At 41.4% G+C, this 14,521-nt stretch overlaps 1 protein-coding gene across 5 annotated transcripts in view; it reads right to left on the bottom strand.

Moving 5' to 3' along the window:
• phf21aa (PHD finger protein 21Aa) overlaps positions 1-14,521 on the bottom strand; it is a 49,001-nt gene that overhangs the window by 18,146 nt on the left and 16,334 nt on the right. For all 5 annotated transcript variants that reach the window (XM_031569562.2, XM_031569558.2, XM_031569560.2 and 2 more), the window contains exon 6: positions 1-165. In XM_031569562.2, the coding sequence (XP_031425422.1) occupies positions 1-165 (165 nt within the window). The remainder of the gene's footprint in view (positions 166-14,521) is intronic.

The raw sequence follows: 14,521 nt of genomic DNA, 5'->3' as shown, positions 1-14,521 counted from the left end.
CTGTGGGGTGCTCAGGTTGGGAGGGGGGAGAGCTGGCTGGAACTGGGCTGAAGGCAGAGCAGAGGCTTTCCCATCAGGCTGTGGGGGGTGCTGTGCCTGCATTCTGATCTCCGCCTGGTCCTGCTTCACCAACAGCTCCTTCCTCAGCTGCTCCACAACCTTTTTCTGTGAGGAAGACAGAGAGTGAGAGAGAGAGAGAGAGAGAGAGAGAGAGAGAGAAAATAGAGAGAAAAATAGAGTTGTCATCTGTAAAGGCTCCAGACCCAACACTAGGAGTGAGTTGTACAATAAACCTGGCAATAAAAGCAGGAATAGTTTGGGCTTCTGTGATTGTTGGAGATATTGCCAAACATTCACAAAAGGTAATGCTCTTTACTGCTATAGTCCAGGCTATACAAAACATTCACTGTGAACATTCCTTTGCAGAACACTATGACAAATTTGAGACTTAATTTCAAAATTCAAATCAAAAAGGAAGAAAAATACTCTCGACACACATGAGACCATAACCTGGCAGCCAACCAAATATTACCTTCACTATATATACAATGTTTTTTCCCCCACTACCATTCAGAGCAGTATAAAAGCACAGGACGTGCCCTATGCTTTCGGAGGGGTAACTTCAAGTATGTTGGCAAAAGAAAATGTGTTGGCTTGTTGTATCAGTACTGTGACAAATAACAGCCCCCTTTGCTATAATGTCTTCTAAATTTACAATACTGTCCAAAAGCAACTGAGTGACACATTTGGCCTTTTATGAAGCATGGCATTAAACCGCATTCTGTGCCTTTTCCATTAACATGTGAACCACCAAAGCAAAAAGGGTAATATTTCTGGTTGCTACATCATGCCTTCTGGACGGTAGGACTGACAATTACTCAGGAAAATCTTGAAGTCTGGGAACAGCATGAACAGTTCGGTCAGCTATACAAAGACTAACGCTAGCACACTAAAACAGTTCTTTAAGTCAGCTATACAAAGACTAACGCTAGCACACTAAAACAGTTCTTTAAGTCAGCTACACAAAGACTAACACTAGCACACTAAAACTAATACAGTTCTTTAAGTCAGCTACACAAAGACTAGCACACTAAAACAGTTCTTTAAGTCAGCTATACAAAGACTAATGCTATTACACTAAAACTTAGCACTAGCACACGAATACTTCATTCAGCAAACACACCTAAAACCTAACGAATAGTTAGTATTAATATGCATGGCTTAATGAGAACCAGGATGGAATTATTTATTGTCAAAGATTTCTCCACATCCAATTCACCTGGAGCACTTCCCAAGATGAAATCCATGACAACATGACAAGTCAGCAGTGTTATGTAAACACACACTCTGTGGATGAAAATAGCTGCAGTAAATGGGATTCTTGACATTTAAACAGCAGCACTGTAGTCTCAGGCAAGACAGTGCCATATATAAAGGCAGTTAACAAAAATCCGAAATAAGAAATAATTTAAAAACAGCAACTTTTAAACTTGACATTTTTCTGACAATCCGAGTGTCAAATTCAGCTCCACACATATTGCCGCCTGACTACTTCTCTAAATCTAGGCAAGCCTTTTGGAGAAAAAAAGCTCTGCAACTGAATAAATCAATGAGAGGCAACACAATTCACACTGTCCACATATAACTGACAATAGCCTGTACATGTTTAGGGGCTCAATGCCAATCATGTTTGCTATTACTGGCACCATGGCTGGGGCGAGGTCAACTTGAGCCCAGTGTGCCTTCCCCTGTCCCCAGCAGAGCCTCTTGCCTCCTCAAGCTTTGCCTTGATTCTTATATGACAACTCAAAACAAAAGCTGGATGGCCACGATGTTCCATAGGCCTTGTCCTCAGGGGGTGCGCACTGATGGAATCAAACCGCCAGCAGGGGGCAGAGGGGGCCAAAACATCACCAGAAATCAGAGAGAGGCAAAGGAGGAGAGCAAGCGTTCCCAGTGAGAATGGAACAGATGCCGACAGCTTTTAACAACATGAAAATCAGATGGGCTGAAAGGGTAGATGCATCTGATACACATTGAACTGAGTTTAACAGACACCTTTTCATAGTGCAATTATAAACACTGTTCAGTAAGATTTTGCATCACTAAAGTTACAAGTAAAATGTTTTAATGTTTCCATTAACATCTAAGAATGAAACATTTCAAACAAATAATCTTAGGAGTTGAAACAGTTCTCCTACCACCAAGTACTTGTGCATTTCACCAACATGATCACATCTGTGATCACTTGAGAAAGTAATGACAAAACCATTTCAGAGCCAACCAATACCACACCTCAGGCCAACTCATGCAGCCAGCTAATAGCAAGCTTGTATATTCCCTTACAGCACTCAGATGACCTCACCCTGCTTGTGAGCACTGGGAGAAACGCCTGTGCCCAGCCTTCAGCGTCCACTGAGGTGACCTCACCGCTTTTAAGGATTGCCAATTTGTCAGCGAGGAAGCTAATAAAATAATTCCAAAGCTGTACACATAAAACACATAATTGATTTAACTGACATGCTATCTCTGTGATGCAGAGTATAGTATAACCATTGCTAATCTAATTTTTGCACCTGCGGCATAGTTTGGACAACTCCAATATCACCTTTATTCATGACTGAACCTAAATATCAAGAATTTGAATAACCTCAATACTGGAGGTTTAGTCCATTTAGTCCTGCTCCTGCTGTGCTTCCACACAAGGTGAACACATAAAGGAGAAGACAGGGAGCTCTTGTGAAAGAGTGATGTGCAACAATAAAGTATTCAAGGACATCTTGCTGATGTTTTGATGATGTTTTGTGTCCCACACTTTCGCACCCATATTTTAGGTTTCACTTCATCTTTGCTAAGTTGCTTCAACAATTACAGACTAAATCACAGATGGGGGGCAGACTTGAAGGCTCCATTTCAATTCAAAAGTACCATATACTATTACTATACTAAATTATAAATATTATACTAAACAAAGTTAATATTGCTATGGGATCTAATGAATAGTTCATGAATAGAATATGCCCTACTGTGACTACAAGACTGGTGGCGCAGTGGATAGCGCTGCTGATTCAGGTTCAATTGCCGTTCTCAACCAATTATATTTAAGTGATTATGGTCAGTAAATGTAATGTAATGGAGTCAGGGTGCAGACAGGGTGCCATTGGGCGAGAGGGAGTGCTAGCGACCGGAGGTGCCCTCTCAAAGCAGTGCCCTTTTGCCCCCGCATCGACTCAGTGCAGCACTAGCATTCACCACAGCGGGGGAGGCAACTGTTCTTTGGACCCTCTCCACTGACAAACACCATGTTCCCTAACACTATGGAATGGGAATAAACCAGATGAAAGGAAATCAATGGAAAATTAGTCCAGTGCAACAGTAGAAAACACATTCTGGACCGATAATATTCAAACTATTATATACTATACATAATGTAGAATTCAGTAGCAATAGTACACTACCTTTAGTTCTGGTTCCAGTTCTATAGCCTATACTATACCCTATCCTGTCTTTATATTATACTATATCCTATCCTGTCCATATATTATCCTATATCTTATCTTGACCTAATATTATACTATGTCCTATCCTATCCCATTCTTATATTATACTATTATACTATATATTATCCTGTCCTTATACTAAGGGGCTCTTAGATTTGTTTAGTTTTAGTTTTAGTTTTGATTGGCTGTTGATTTGAAGACGGTGACACCAAATTATTTACTTCCTGGGCTGAAAAGGCTAGCTGAGCAGACTGATCCCAAAGGGAATTTACGTGTTACGTGAACTAAAGATGACATACCAACTTGAGTACCCTACATAGGTGCCACAGACAAGTACAGAGGGCGAGGGGTGCTTTAGCTACCATCATATGGCTGCTGAATAGCTGGCACTCCCAAACCTCAATCTATCTTCAGGGGACGGTTCTTTTGCATGCTGGCACAGACAGAGTGCACGCTTGATGGAGGCCACACAGTGAAAGAGCAGTTCATCCTTTCTCCCAATTTAGTCTATCAACCTTTGCAGTGAAAGCATTCCCTCTCTCCCCCACCCCTTTCCACTGTATGCTGTCTGCCTCTGATAAGCCAGTGAGTGAGCTCTGGTCACCTTACAACACCACCCCCAACCTGCCCTACTGAAATCACAGAGTGTAGGAAGCCCAGCCAAGAATATCCATGGCTGCCTACCCATCACTGAAATACAATGGAGCTACTTTACAGCTGAATGATCACTGCTATATTTTACACATCATGAGTTGAATGCTAAAATGTCACTGCAATGTCCTGCAAACAAAAAGGGGGAAATCCATTAAATATCCAACCTGCTCAGTGGAGTGAAACTCTCATTCTAAGATGTATTTAGCAGTATGCTAGCCACCCAAATTAATATAAAACTGTGTTAATGTGGGCTGGCATGCCTATGTGTGTGTGTATTTCCCTTGAATGCAAAATGTTAACTGGACCGGAGGTTGGCGCATAAAAAAACGATGCAAGATGACGCACACCCAATTCCACAGTATTGCCAATGGTTTCATCTGTTGAGAGAAGCCCCGTCCAAGATCTAACAGGAATAACCATTCCAGGTTGGTGCCCTGATACAATTGCCTTCTTATGCTGTGTAGCCTATTCAAAGGCTACTAAGGATGAATTACAAAAATTATACACATATATATATATATATATATATATATATATATATATATATATATGTGTGTGTGTGTGTGTGTGTGTGTGTGTGTGTGTGTGTGTGTGTGTGTGTGTGTTTATGTATGTATGCTATTATTACCATGTGAGACTAAGCTAATTCACCAAAAGGTAAATATATATTATTATTTATACTTATTAGGGAGAAATGTTAAAATGGATATAAAGAACTATGATATACAGTCGATTTAGGATGTTTTCAGACCCTTTCAAGTTTTCCACATTTTGACTTACAGACTCTAAAATTAATTAAATTAAATCATTTTTTTTCTCACCAATCTACACACAATACTCCTATACTACTATAATAATGAAGCAAAAAAAGTTCCCTAAAGTGTTTTGTTATTGTATTAAAAATACTGAAATATCACATTTACATAAATAGTTATACCCTTTGCTTAGTACTTGGTTAAAGCACCTTTGGTAGCAATGACAGCCTCAAGTCTTCTTGGGAATGATCTTACAAGCTTGGCACACCTTTGTTCTGGAAGTTTCTTCCATTGTTCTTGGCAGAACAGTTCAAGCTCAACCAGGTTCAATGGGGAGCGTTGGTGCACAGCCATTTTCAGGTCTCTCCAGAGATGCTCTATTGGGTTCAAGATTTCACTCAGGATTGCTCTATATATCTATGTTTTTGCATCCATCTTTCCCTGTATCCTGACTCGTCTCCCAGTCCCTTTCACAGAAAAGCCTCCGCACAGCATGATGCTGGACCCACCGTGGTTGACTACAGGGACGGCATTATTGAGCTGATGCTGAGTGCCTGGTTTCCTCCACACACACCGTTGGGAACTGTGGCCAAAATCTTCAATCTTTGTTTCATCAGACCAGAGGATTTGGCTTCTCATGGTCTGAGAGTCAATCAGGTGCTTTTTAGGCAAACTCCCAGTGGGCTGTCCTGTGCCTTTTATGATAGGAATAAAGGCCTGTCCTTCTGTAAGGTACTCCCATCTCTACAAAGAACTCTGAATCTCATTCATAGTGACCATTGGGTTCCTGGTTACCGGTCCCTTTGACTCCGATTGCTCAGTTTGGCTGGGCAGCCAGATCTAGGAAGGCTGTTGGTGGTTCCAAATCTCTCCCATTTGAAAAAGATGGAGGCTACCGTGCTCTAGGGCACTTTCCATCCTGCAGACAGTTTCTTGTATCCTTCCCCAGATCTGTGTCTTAACACAATCCTGTCTCACAGGTCTACTGACAGCCTTCTCAACTCTGTCATGGCTTGGGTTTCACTCTGACTTACACTATCAACTGTGAGACCTTACATAGACAGGTGTCACCTTATAAAGACAGCTGTGTGCCTTTCGTACTTATGTCTGATGAAATCAATTAGGCACACATAGCAGGCAGAAAAAGTAGAAAGAAGAGTAAAACTTTCTGAGGCACTAATCCACTGATGTCATTTGAAAAATTACCTGATTACATTGATTTCACATCATTCTTAACACCTTCACCATTCACCGAGGATGGGACAGCTCTGCATGAAAGCACCAGCTGTTGTGTCATTTAAGGTCTGCAGATTCTCATCTTTCCCCTAGAGGGCACACCTATTTAACTTCCTATAGGCATTGGGACTTCAATGTTGGATAGAAAGTACAGGCTGTGAGAAATGTGTTGACATGCTTATGGAACAAAGGTATAGTTGCATGTTTTGGTAATAGCACAATACAATTATTTCCAATGCACTTCAAACCCATCCGAACATGTAGCACACATTCTGTGTGGTCTCATCAAACCCATCCTAACATATAGCACACATTATGTGTCATCTCTTTAAACCCATCCGAACATATATCACACATTCTGTGTTGTCTCATCAAGAAACTTGCCAATGTGCTTCCCAGGCATTTTCAGCTGCTAAACTGAAACCTAAAACCATATGCTGTTATGTTATGGAAGGTCATGGCAAATATAAAACAATTCACCTGGATAAAATTAGGTAAACCTGAGCTAAAAGTCCCATACTGCACCTGTCATACAGTAATCTTATCAAAACATAGAGCTTCTGTGTGTAGCCCTGATATCAACAGGAACATGGGGACTGGGACACAGGGAACTCCTTAGGGGAAAATAAGCTATAAGCTATAAAACCTTCTATTATCAAACACACATGGCCAACTCTCCACAGGTGACAATATTGGACTTTAAGCTACACTATGCAACAATTTACCACTTTTTGAGGTATGTTGTTATGAGCAACTACATTTGGAATTGGTATTAGAATTTGTATGGTTTATGGTCATGCGAAGGACAGATAACCTGACTGTTCCCATTAGCCATCCAGGTTATGCACTACAGGATAGGACAGGAAAGGATGAGATACATAGGATAGGATAAGACAGGATAGGATAGGATAGGATCAGCCTTTATTGTCTCTCTTAAGATACATTTGTCTTGGGCATTAGAAAAAAACACATGCGTCTCCAACCTCTCCTTGTATATATGTACATATATATGTCCAGTCAAACTACAGTTAACATTCAAGATTTTTCTTCTCACTGTCTCCTCAAATACTTCCTGGAGAGAGGATGGGAGCAGCATACCAGCCCTTTTGATCAGGTTTTAGAGCATGGAGCATGGAGCATGTAGTGATGTCATAACGAATAATAGATTCAATGGCTCTATGACTCTAAAGACTCTGAGCATTTGCAAAAAGTGCAGGCGCTGACTGATTCATAAACAAACATATACCGTACCAGTATTTCCATTAGTGAGCCCATTGCAACTGAGAATCAAAGTGAATACCTAAGTACTTATATGTTGTTATCTGCCCAACTCTCGCCCTATTGATTTAAACTGGGCTGTGATCACCAACAGACATGCGATGAAAGATCTTCTTTTTTTTATTTTTTTTTTTTATTTACCGTTAGGTTGTGCCCCCACTCCAGTGCACCACCTCTTCTCTCTCTGACTTATACACAACAATGTCTGAATCTTTTGTCAGTAAATTGAGTATGGCTGTATCACCAGAAAACTTGACAATGTCGTTGTTTGTGTAATGGTTTCTGCAATAATTTGTTTATAATGTGAAAAGAAGGGAAGAGCTTAGGCAGCCTTGAAGAGCTCCAGTACTTGCATGTCAGAGAAATTTGAGTTATCTTTCACCTTCTGTTGTCTTTCTATGAGAAATGCATAGTACCATCTGATTCCATAGGAGCTTACCTGCATCTGTTTCAGATTCTTTAACAGGATCTGAAAGAGTATGGTATTAAATGCTGAACTAAAGTCCATAGACTGTAGTCTAGCATAAGCTGTAGGATTTTCAAGGTGCTTCAAAATGAAGTGAGTTGTAGTGCTTTGAGCGTCACCAGTGCCTCTACCATAATTATAAACAAATGGGTAGGGATGTAAGAGATGTTGTACCTGACTTCATAGGTTCACTGCAATAATGTGTTCAAATGATCTAATCACTATTGATGTCAGTGCTACTGGTCTAAAATCATTATTGAAATCAAGGTTTTTTTGGAAAAGGAATAATAATATTTTTTTTTCTATATTGTTGGGATGGGATTTATCAACCGAGGACACCTCTATGTAGTTTTGGAGTTCGTGTCGGAACACCCCATGAAAAAAAAAAAAAGCCTTCACAAGTTCACAGCACAAATTTGCAGACGACGACAATCTGGTCAAAAGACGCTAGTTATGTGGCTTTTATCAGTGCCAACTGGGCTGTTGGTGTTTGCAATATTTCGGAGTTCCAGCAACTACTGTGTGTAGTTTTGGAGTTCGTGTCGGATGCTTTTTAGGCAGATAGCTCAGCTTTAGTGCAGACGACATTACGGGCAGTCCTTTATTTTGGGAGAGGTTTAATCTGTCACGGTTAGCCAGTGATCAGATGTCTGTTGTTGGAGGGCTACTATTTTCCACACCTTCTCTCCTTTGGCCATGGCCCTCATCAGATGCCACGCACATGCCTAAGTGGCACTTAATCACGGTGCCCTGAACGTTCCCGCGCTCATCACTGAGAGCGGCAGGGAGCCAGGGGCAGGAGCTCAGGTCCAAGGATACAGCTGGAGCTCCGACCCCAGCGCAGGGCTGCTCTCGCTAAACTCCCCCCTCCTCCTCCCTCTCTCTCTCTCTCTCCCCTCTCCGGGGATGCAGACAACAGATGGCAGGAAAGGCCCATTCTGCACGGCCAAGCGTTGCCCTGGAGTACAGTAGCAGCCCGTGCACCATCAGCTCCCACCGCACAGCAGGTGGGGCCCCACTTCTGCGTGGAGGGATGCTACTAATGAGTGCTGATGACGGGGAAGGGAAACATGACTGATAAGACAGTGGTATTGGGTAGGGCAGGGTACAAAATAAGGACTGCAGTTTTAATATCAAATGTGTTCAGTGTTTGTAGCAGAGGAGGAACGGCTGTACTTTGTAGATTATACAAAACGTAGTGTGCAAAATTATTAATAATAAAATAATTAGGGCTGTGACCATAACCACTTTATCGCAATACCGCGGTCATGGGATGCCTACCATGGGGTACAGCTCATTACCGGCAGCACTGCAATTGTTTCTTTTCTTTTTTTTGCTGGTGGTTACAGGAGTGCATATGGCGTGATATGAAATATAAATGCAATAATAATTGTTTAGTCATCATCATTGACTGTCCATCCTATGTTCAAGGGCTTCTGGAGAAACTTTTCAGTTGCTGGTCACTTCAGCTTTGCACGCGAGTGAGTGAGAGGGACAGTCCATTAAACATATGGGGCATTTGTTTTGTATGTGTCTGATTATTCATTATTTCTTGGCTTGAGTAGTTGTATTATCTACAGCTAACGTTCAATTGAATATACACACACACAATACAAAGACATAAGACACAGAAGCGGTCACTCACCAAAAGAGAATTCACTAGTACCAGTATATGCACCTCCTGTTGAAAATAAATATAAGTTCTCCTACTCCTATCTCACGGCTATTTAACATTGCCAGGAAACACTCGTGTATAGTTCAACCCCACTGACAGCACAAGACCTGAATGAGTTTTGATTCCCACTGATTCCCACTCTTGAGTCAGTTTAACAGTAACCTATGTTGGTTTCCATTCGTCAACAACACAGTTGGAACTAGGAAGAAATCCCTGACGTCAAAATGGTACTAGCCTGGTACTCCATGTTATTGACCTTTGTTTAGTTTTTAAATAAGCCAATTTTTGGGGGAGCATTGGCGATTGCTCTTTTACCGCGATAAGAAAAAAAACATACCGTTACAGCCCTAGAAATAATCATAATGAAATTAAATTCATAAAGCAATATTAAGGATAATTTTAAAGCAACACTATCAATTATTAATATAATAACAATAATAATGATAATAACAATACCAACACTATGATTATATTTATAAAGTAAGCCTCAAACAAATAAACTAATAAGACAAATGCTGTTTAAAAGGCTATGTTTTCAATGTACCAAGGTTGTAGCTGGAACGGACATCCAATCCTAATAAAAGATTAAATAACCACAACACTAGACCACCATTAGATTATTAATGAAATAAATATATAAAATATGTGGTTGTATCAATATATGCATAACCTGAATTTAAATTACAATAAATTAACACAGCCCTTGCTATCCCTATGGGTATTCTGAATACATGTATTTATGTGAACATTGACTAAAACAACATTAAAGGGCCACCCAGGAACAAACATTAACTGCATGCACACATTAAAAGAAGACAGCTTCTTGAGTGGGCTCAGGGCAGAGTAATGCAGTAGCTCAAAGCAAGCTACTTACATTAAATCTAGACAGCTCATTTGCAAATGTTTTAAAAATCTGATCTTGTGGTTTTCTAAGGCATTCATCCACACCCATTATCCACAATTGTGCCAAACTGCTGGAAGAACAGCTTTAAAAGAGCATGCTGTGCATGTCCACAGTGCCATGCTCGTCACGTGTGCATGTGTGCATCTCTGCAACCAATCCCAAGAGTGAGACTTGAGTGTCTACCAAAGCTGTCAGCATGCATGTGTGTGTGTGTGTGTGTGTGTGTGTGTGTGTAATCATGTTAGGTTGTGAAAATGCCTGTCATTCTTGATTTGGCGTTAGGCTGGCCGCGGCCCTCTTGGCTGGGAGCAGCGGTGGAGCTGCAGTAGCTCATGGCATGCTGACTCTGGCTCTTTCTCCCTCTTTCATAAGCTCTGCTTCTCAACATTTGAAATGCAGAAAAACAGGGCCTCACACTGGGAGTTTACAACATGACCGATGGAACAAGGGAGGGAGGGTTCTTCAGGTGTGAAGAGGGAACAGAGAGAGAGAGCGAGAGAGAGAGATCCCATCCTGGTTTATGCGGGTGGTATTTAAACAGTGCGCTGAGCCCTTGATTGAAATTCCACTCACGTTGCCTCCTACCTCACAGACACTCTCTCTCTCTCTCTCTCTCTCTCTCTCTCTCTCGTGCTCTCTCTCATGCTCCCTCTCATGCTCCCTCTCATGCTCCCTCTCTCTCTCTCTCTCTTATGCTCTGTCTCTGAGCTGGAACTAAACCCATCACAGGCACACATTAACATGTTCCTCCTCTCCTGTCTCTCAGTCTGGCCAGCTCTCTTACACAGAGACACTGACAGGCTGGGCGGTGCTACTGCCACCAATGTGGATGCCAACCGAGCGCCTGTAAGCACACATGGCAGCAAAAGCACAGACACACAAACTCACAAAGAGGCATAACATAATAATGGATATTCTCCCAACAAAAGTCGCATTTGGTTGAGCGTATTTGTTGCTACAAAGCTTAGGGTGCCAGTATGCTGTAATCTTGTGGGCTGGTACGTGCAGCTAAGTGTGGGGAGTGCAGTTTGTTCCCCCCCACGCCTTCTTGCCTGATGTCCACATTCATTTTCATCCCCAGCCTACAATATTGCAGCAAGAACCCTGCCTGTGCTCTGGAGTGAGCAAAGAAAAAAATGTCAAAGTACTGTTCTGTGAAAATGAAATACTCTCTCTCTCTCTCTCTCTGTGTGTGTGAGAGAAGGGGCGGGGGTGAATCATTTTAAGAGAGATGAAAAGAGTTGGACTGGAGCAGATGGGGAAAAAGCGGAAGAAGATGTGATTCAATGCATGTAAACATGATCAGTAGAGACTCCACTTCCCATCCTCCTCTTGGGTTGCCCCCCTTTGACATCCTGTTTTCCCTACCTTCCAAGATCCATCTAATTAACCTTGTATTGAATGTCTACTTACTTTTCAGCAGAGTCCAGGCTGATACCGTAAACACAAGCAAACACACATTTTCAATTTCCCCTTATTTGCTCTCTCGCACAGAGACACAAAACAAACACAATCTTCCATCTAAAAAGTGCTGACTGGCTGAGTAGGTCAGCCTTTCTAGGACGTCAGAAACTGGAAAAAGAAGACTTCAGATAAATAGTCACAGCTGAGTCCATTTCAGTGATTATCTACTGGAGCACAGAACTCTTAATTGGTAAATTGCATTCCTTTAGCCTGTTTCATATGAATAGGCAACAAAGTACCTAATAAAGACCAGCTGGACTGTACTTGCTGCAACTTTGCCTTGCTTTTTGGAAGTATTGGTAGTACAGGAAATGTAAAAACCACAGAAAACAACGTATGCTTCATCTGGCTAAACAACACACACACACACACACACACACACACACACACACACACACACACACACACACACACACACACACACACACACACACACACATCATTAAACAGTGAAAGTCTCTCCTGGGTGCATGCTTGCCAAGTTATTAACATGTACAGATAACACTTCACATCTAACTTGGCAACCCAAACAACAAATGAAGTCCTGTATCATGTTTTTAATTATTTCTAATTCACTGATGATTTGTATCTGAATATTGGGTGATTTAGTCTAAAAATGTGCAGTACTTTCTTTTAAGCTTTGCTCTTCAGGATGATAATAATCCCCTGTTACGTAAGCAGCGTGAAAAGACGTCTCCCTCTATAGTGAGGGGGGGGAAGTGAGGGAATAGCCAGCTTTTACACAGGGACAAAAAGCCTAATGGAGCAGAACCAATGATATTTGAGAGGTGGGAGGACCACAGGACAGATAACCCAGACGCTTCGCACCCATCACACTCTCTGCATGGCAGACAGAGCCACGGGACCACTGCTCTATTCCTCTCCCTCCATTTATCTCTTTGTTCTTGGGCAAGCCTCTGGCGTGGCCTGCATCCCTACTAGGGCTGAACGATTAATTGCATTTGCGATTTAATCGCGATATGATAGAACGCGATTTTCTAACCGCAACGTTCGCGATTAAAAAACGTGGTCTGGTTTTAAGATGGTACATTTTGCACACAATGTTTAAAAAGTGCATGCCTAGTGTTTATACTTAAAATTACTTTTTTTTTTAAATTACTTAAATGCACAGTGGCAAAGCCACCGATTTGTTGTTCTTGTTTCTGTAATGAGCAGTTAAATTAAAATGTAAAATGTGGGAAAGAATATTTTACACTAAATGTATCTAATATTGTGTTGGTCATATTTAAATCATTCATTACGTTTTGTTGGGGGAAAAAAGAGGATAAAAAAAAAAAAAATCGCATATTAAATCGCAATCGCAATATTTTGGTAAAAAATCGCAATTAGATTATTTTCCCAAATCGTTCAGCCCTAATCCCTACCAGTGGCTAGAGTGGAGATGGTCCTCCTGCTGTGTACGGTTTGAAGCTATGGTGGGAGCGGATTTTGTATGCATCTATGTGCCTTCTTCTGGATCTTTATCAAGTATTTCAACAGCAAAGTACAGGAATTACACATTGCTGTGAACGGTACAGCTAAAGTCCAACAACCAGGGCGCCTCCTTAAGTATGACATTCACAACCTTGACTGTAACTTTCAAACATAAGGATACAGGCTAAAGATAACACAGACTAATAAAGATTCTGGCTTATATAAAGTCCTTTTTCACTTTACAGTATTAAAAAACACCTCAAAGTGAAATACTGATATATCACAGGCAGGATGACAAGCCAAAATGAGGGTGAAAGCTCAACCCAAAGACACAAATCCAATAAAAAACCTGACATCAGTCCCTGAGGAAATGCAATAATTACAGGAAAAATGACTGGAGTGATACTGGGAGTTAAAGGAGCTTACATGCGAAAGGAGTTGCCTTATATGAATTCAACTAAAAGACACTGCAAACACAAGCATCACATATGAAACTTATAAACACAAAGTTGCTATTTTAAAAAGACAACACAGGTCAAGAGTCATCACTGCAGAGGTCTGTACTACAACCTATGCAGTAGTTGGACAGAGTGAACTCACACAAATATCTATTTACTTATCTATTAATACTAATGTATATCTACTTATATATAGCTACTTTTTGTAGTAAATAAATTGTAAATACATCTACTGAGCTGCAGAAGATTTGAAGCAAGATGTTTTTGGCTTTTGTTATTTCTGTTGCACCACAATGCACTCCTCATTACAGCCATTTTGCTTCTCCAAACAGAGGGCTGGGTGCAGCACTACAGAGGACCTCAGAGGATACTTTAACACGCTGTCATCCACACATCCCAAAGCACTCCTCCGTCTAGAAACACGCTTGCTCTGCCTTTCTACTGGGCTACCTTAGCTGACCTGCTGGACTCACATGAAGGCAGTCACACGTGCTCATGCCTACACACCTTTGTGTGCCTTAGATGTTCGGTGGAGAGCAGCTGCACGTCTGGTGTTTGGGGCTTGCTCCTTGTTTCAGTCAGACTTGGCTGACAAAAGTAGGTTAAGCAGGTATATATAACAAACACCTCTGTATGCTGACAGCCCGGTTGTCAACACATGCCCCCGAGGCAAGACACACAACAACACACATGCCTC

Source organism: Clupea harengus, chromosome 6 (assembly GCF_900700415.2).
Source record: "Clupea harengus chromosome 6, Ch_v2.0.2, whole genome shotgun sequence".
NCBI lineage: Eukaryota > Metazoa > Chordata > Actinopteri > Clupeiformes > Clupeidae > Clupea > Clupea harengus.
The sequence above is the reverse complement of the archived record's forward strand: the minus strand, read 5'-3'. Positions and strand labels throughout refer to the sequence as shown.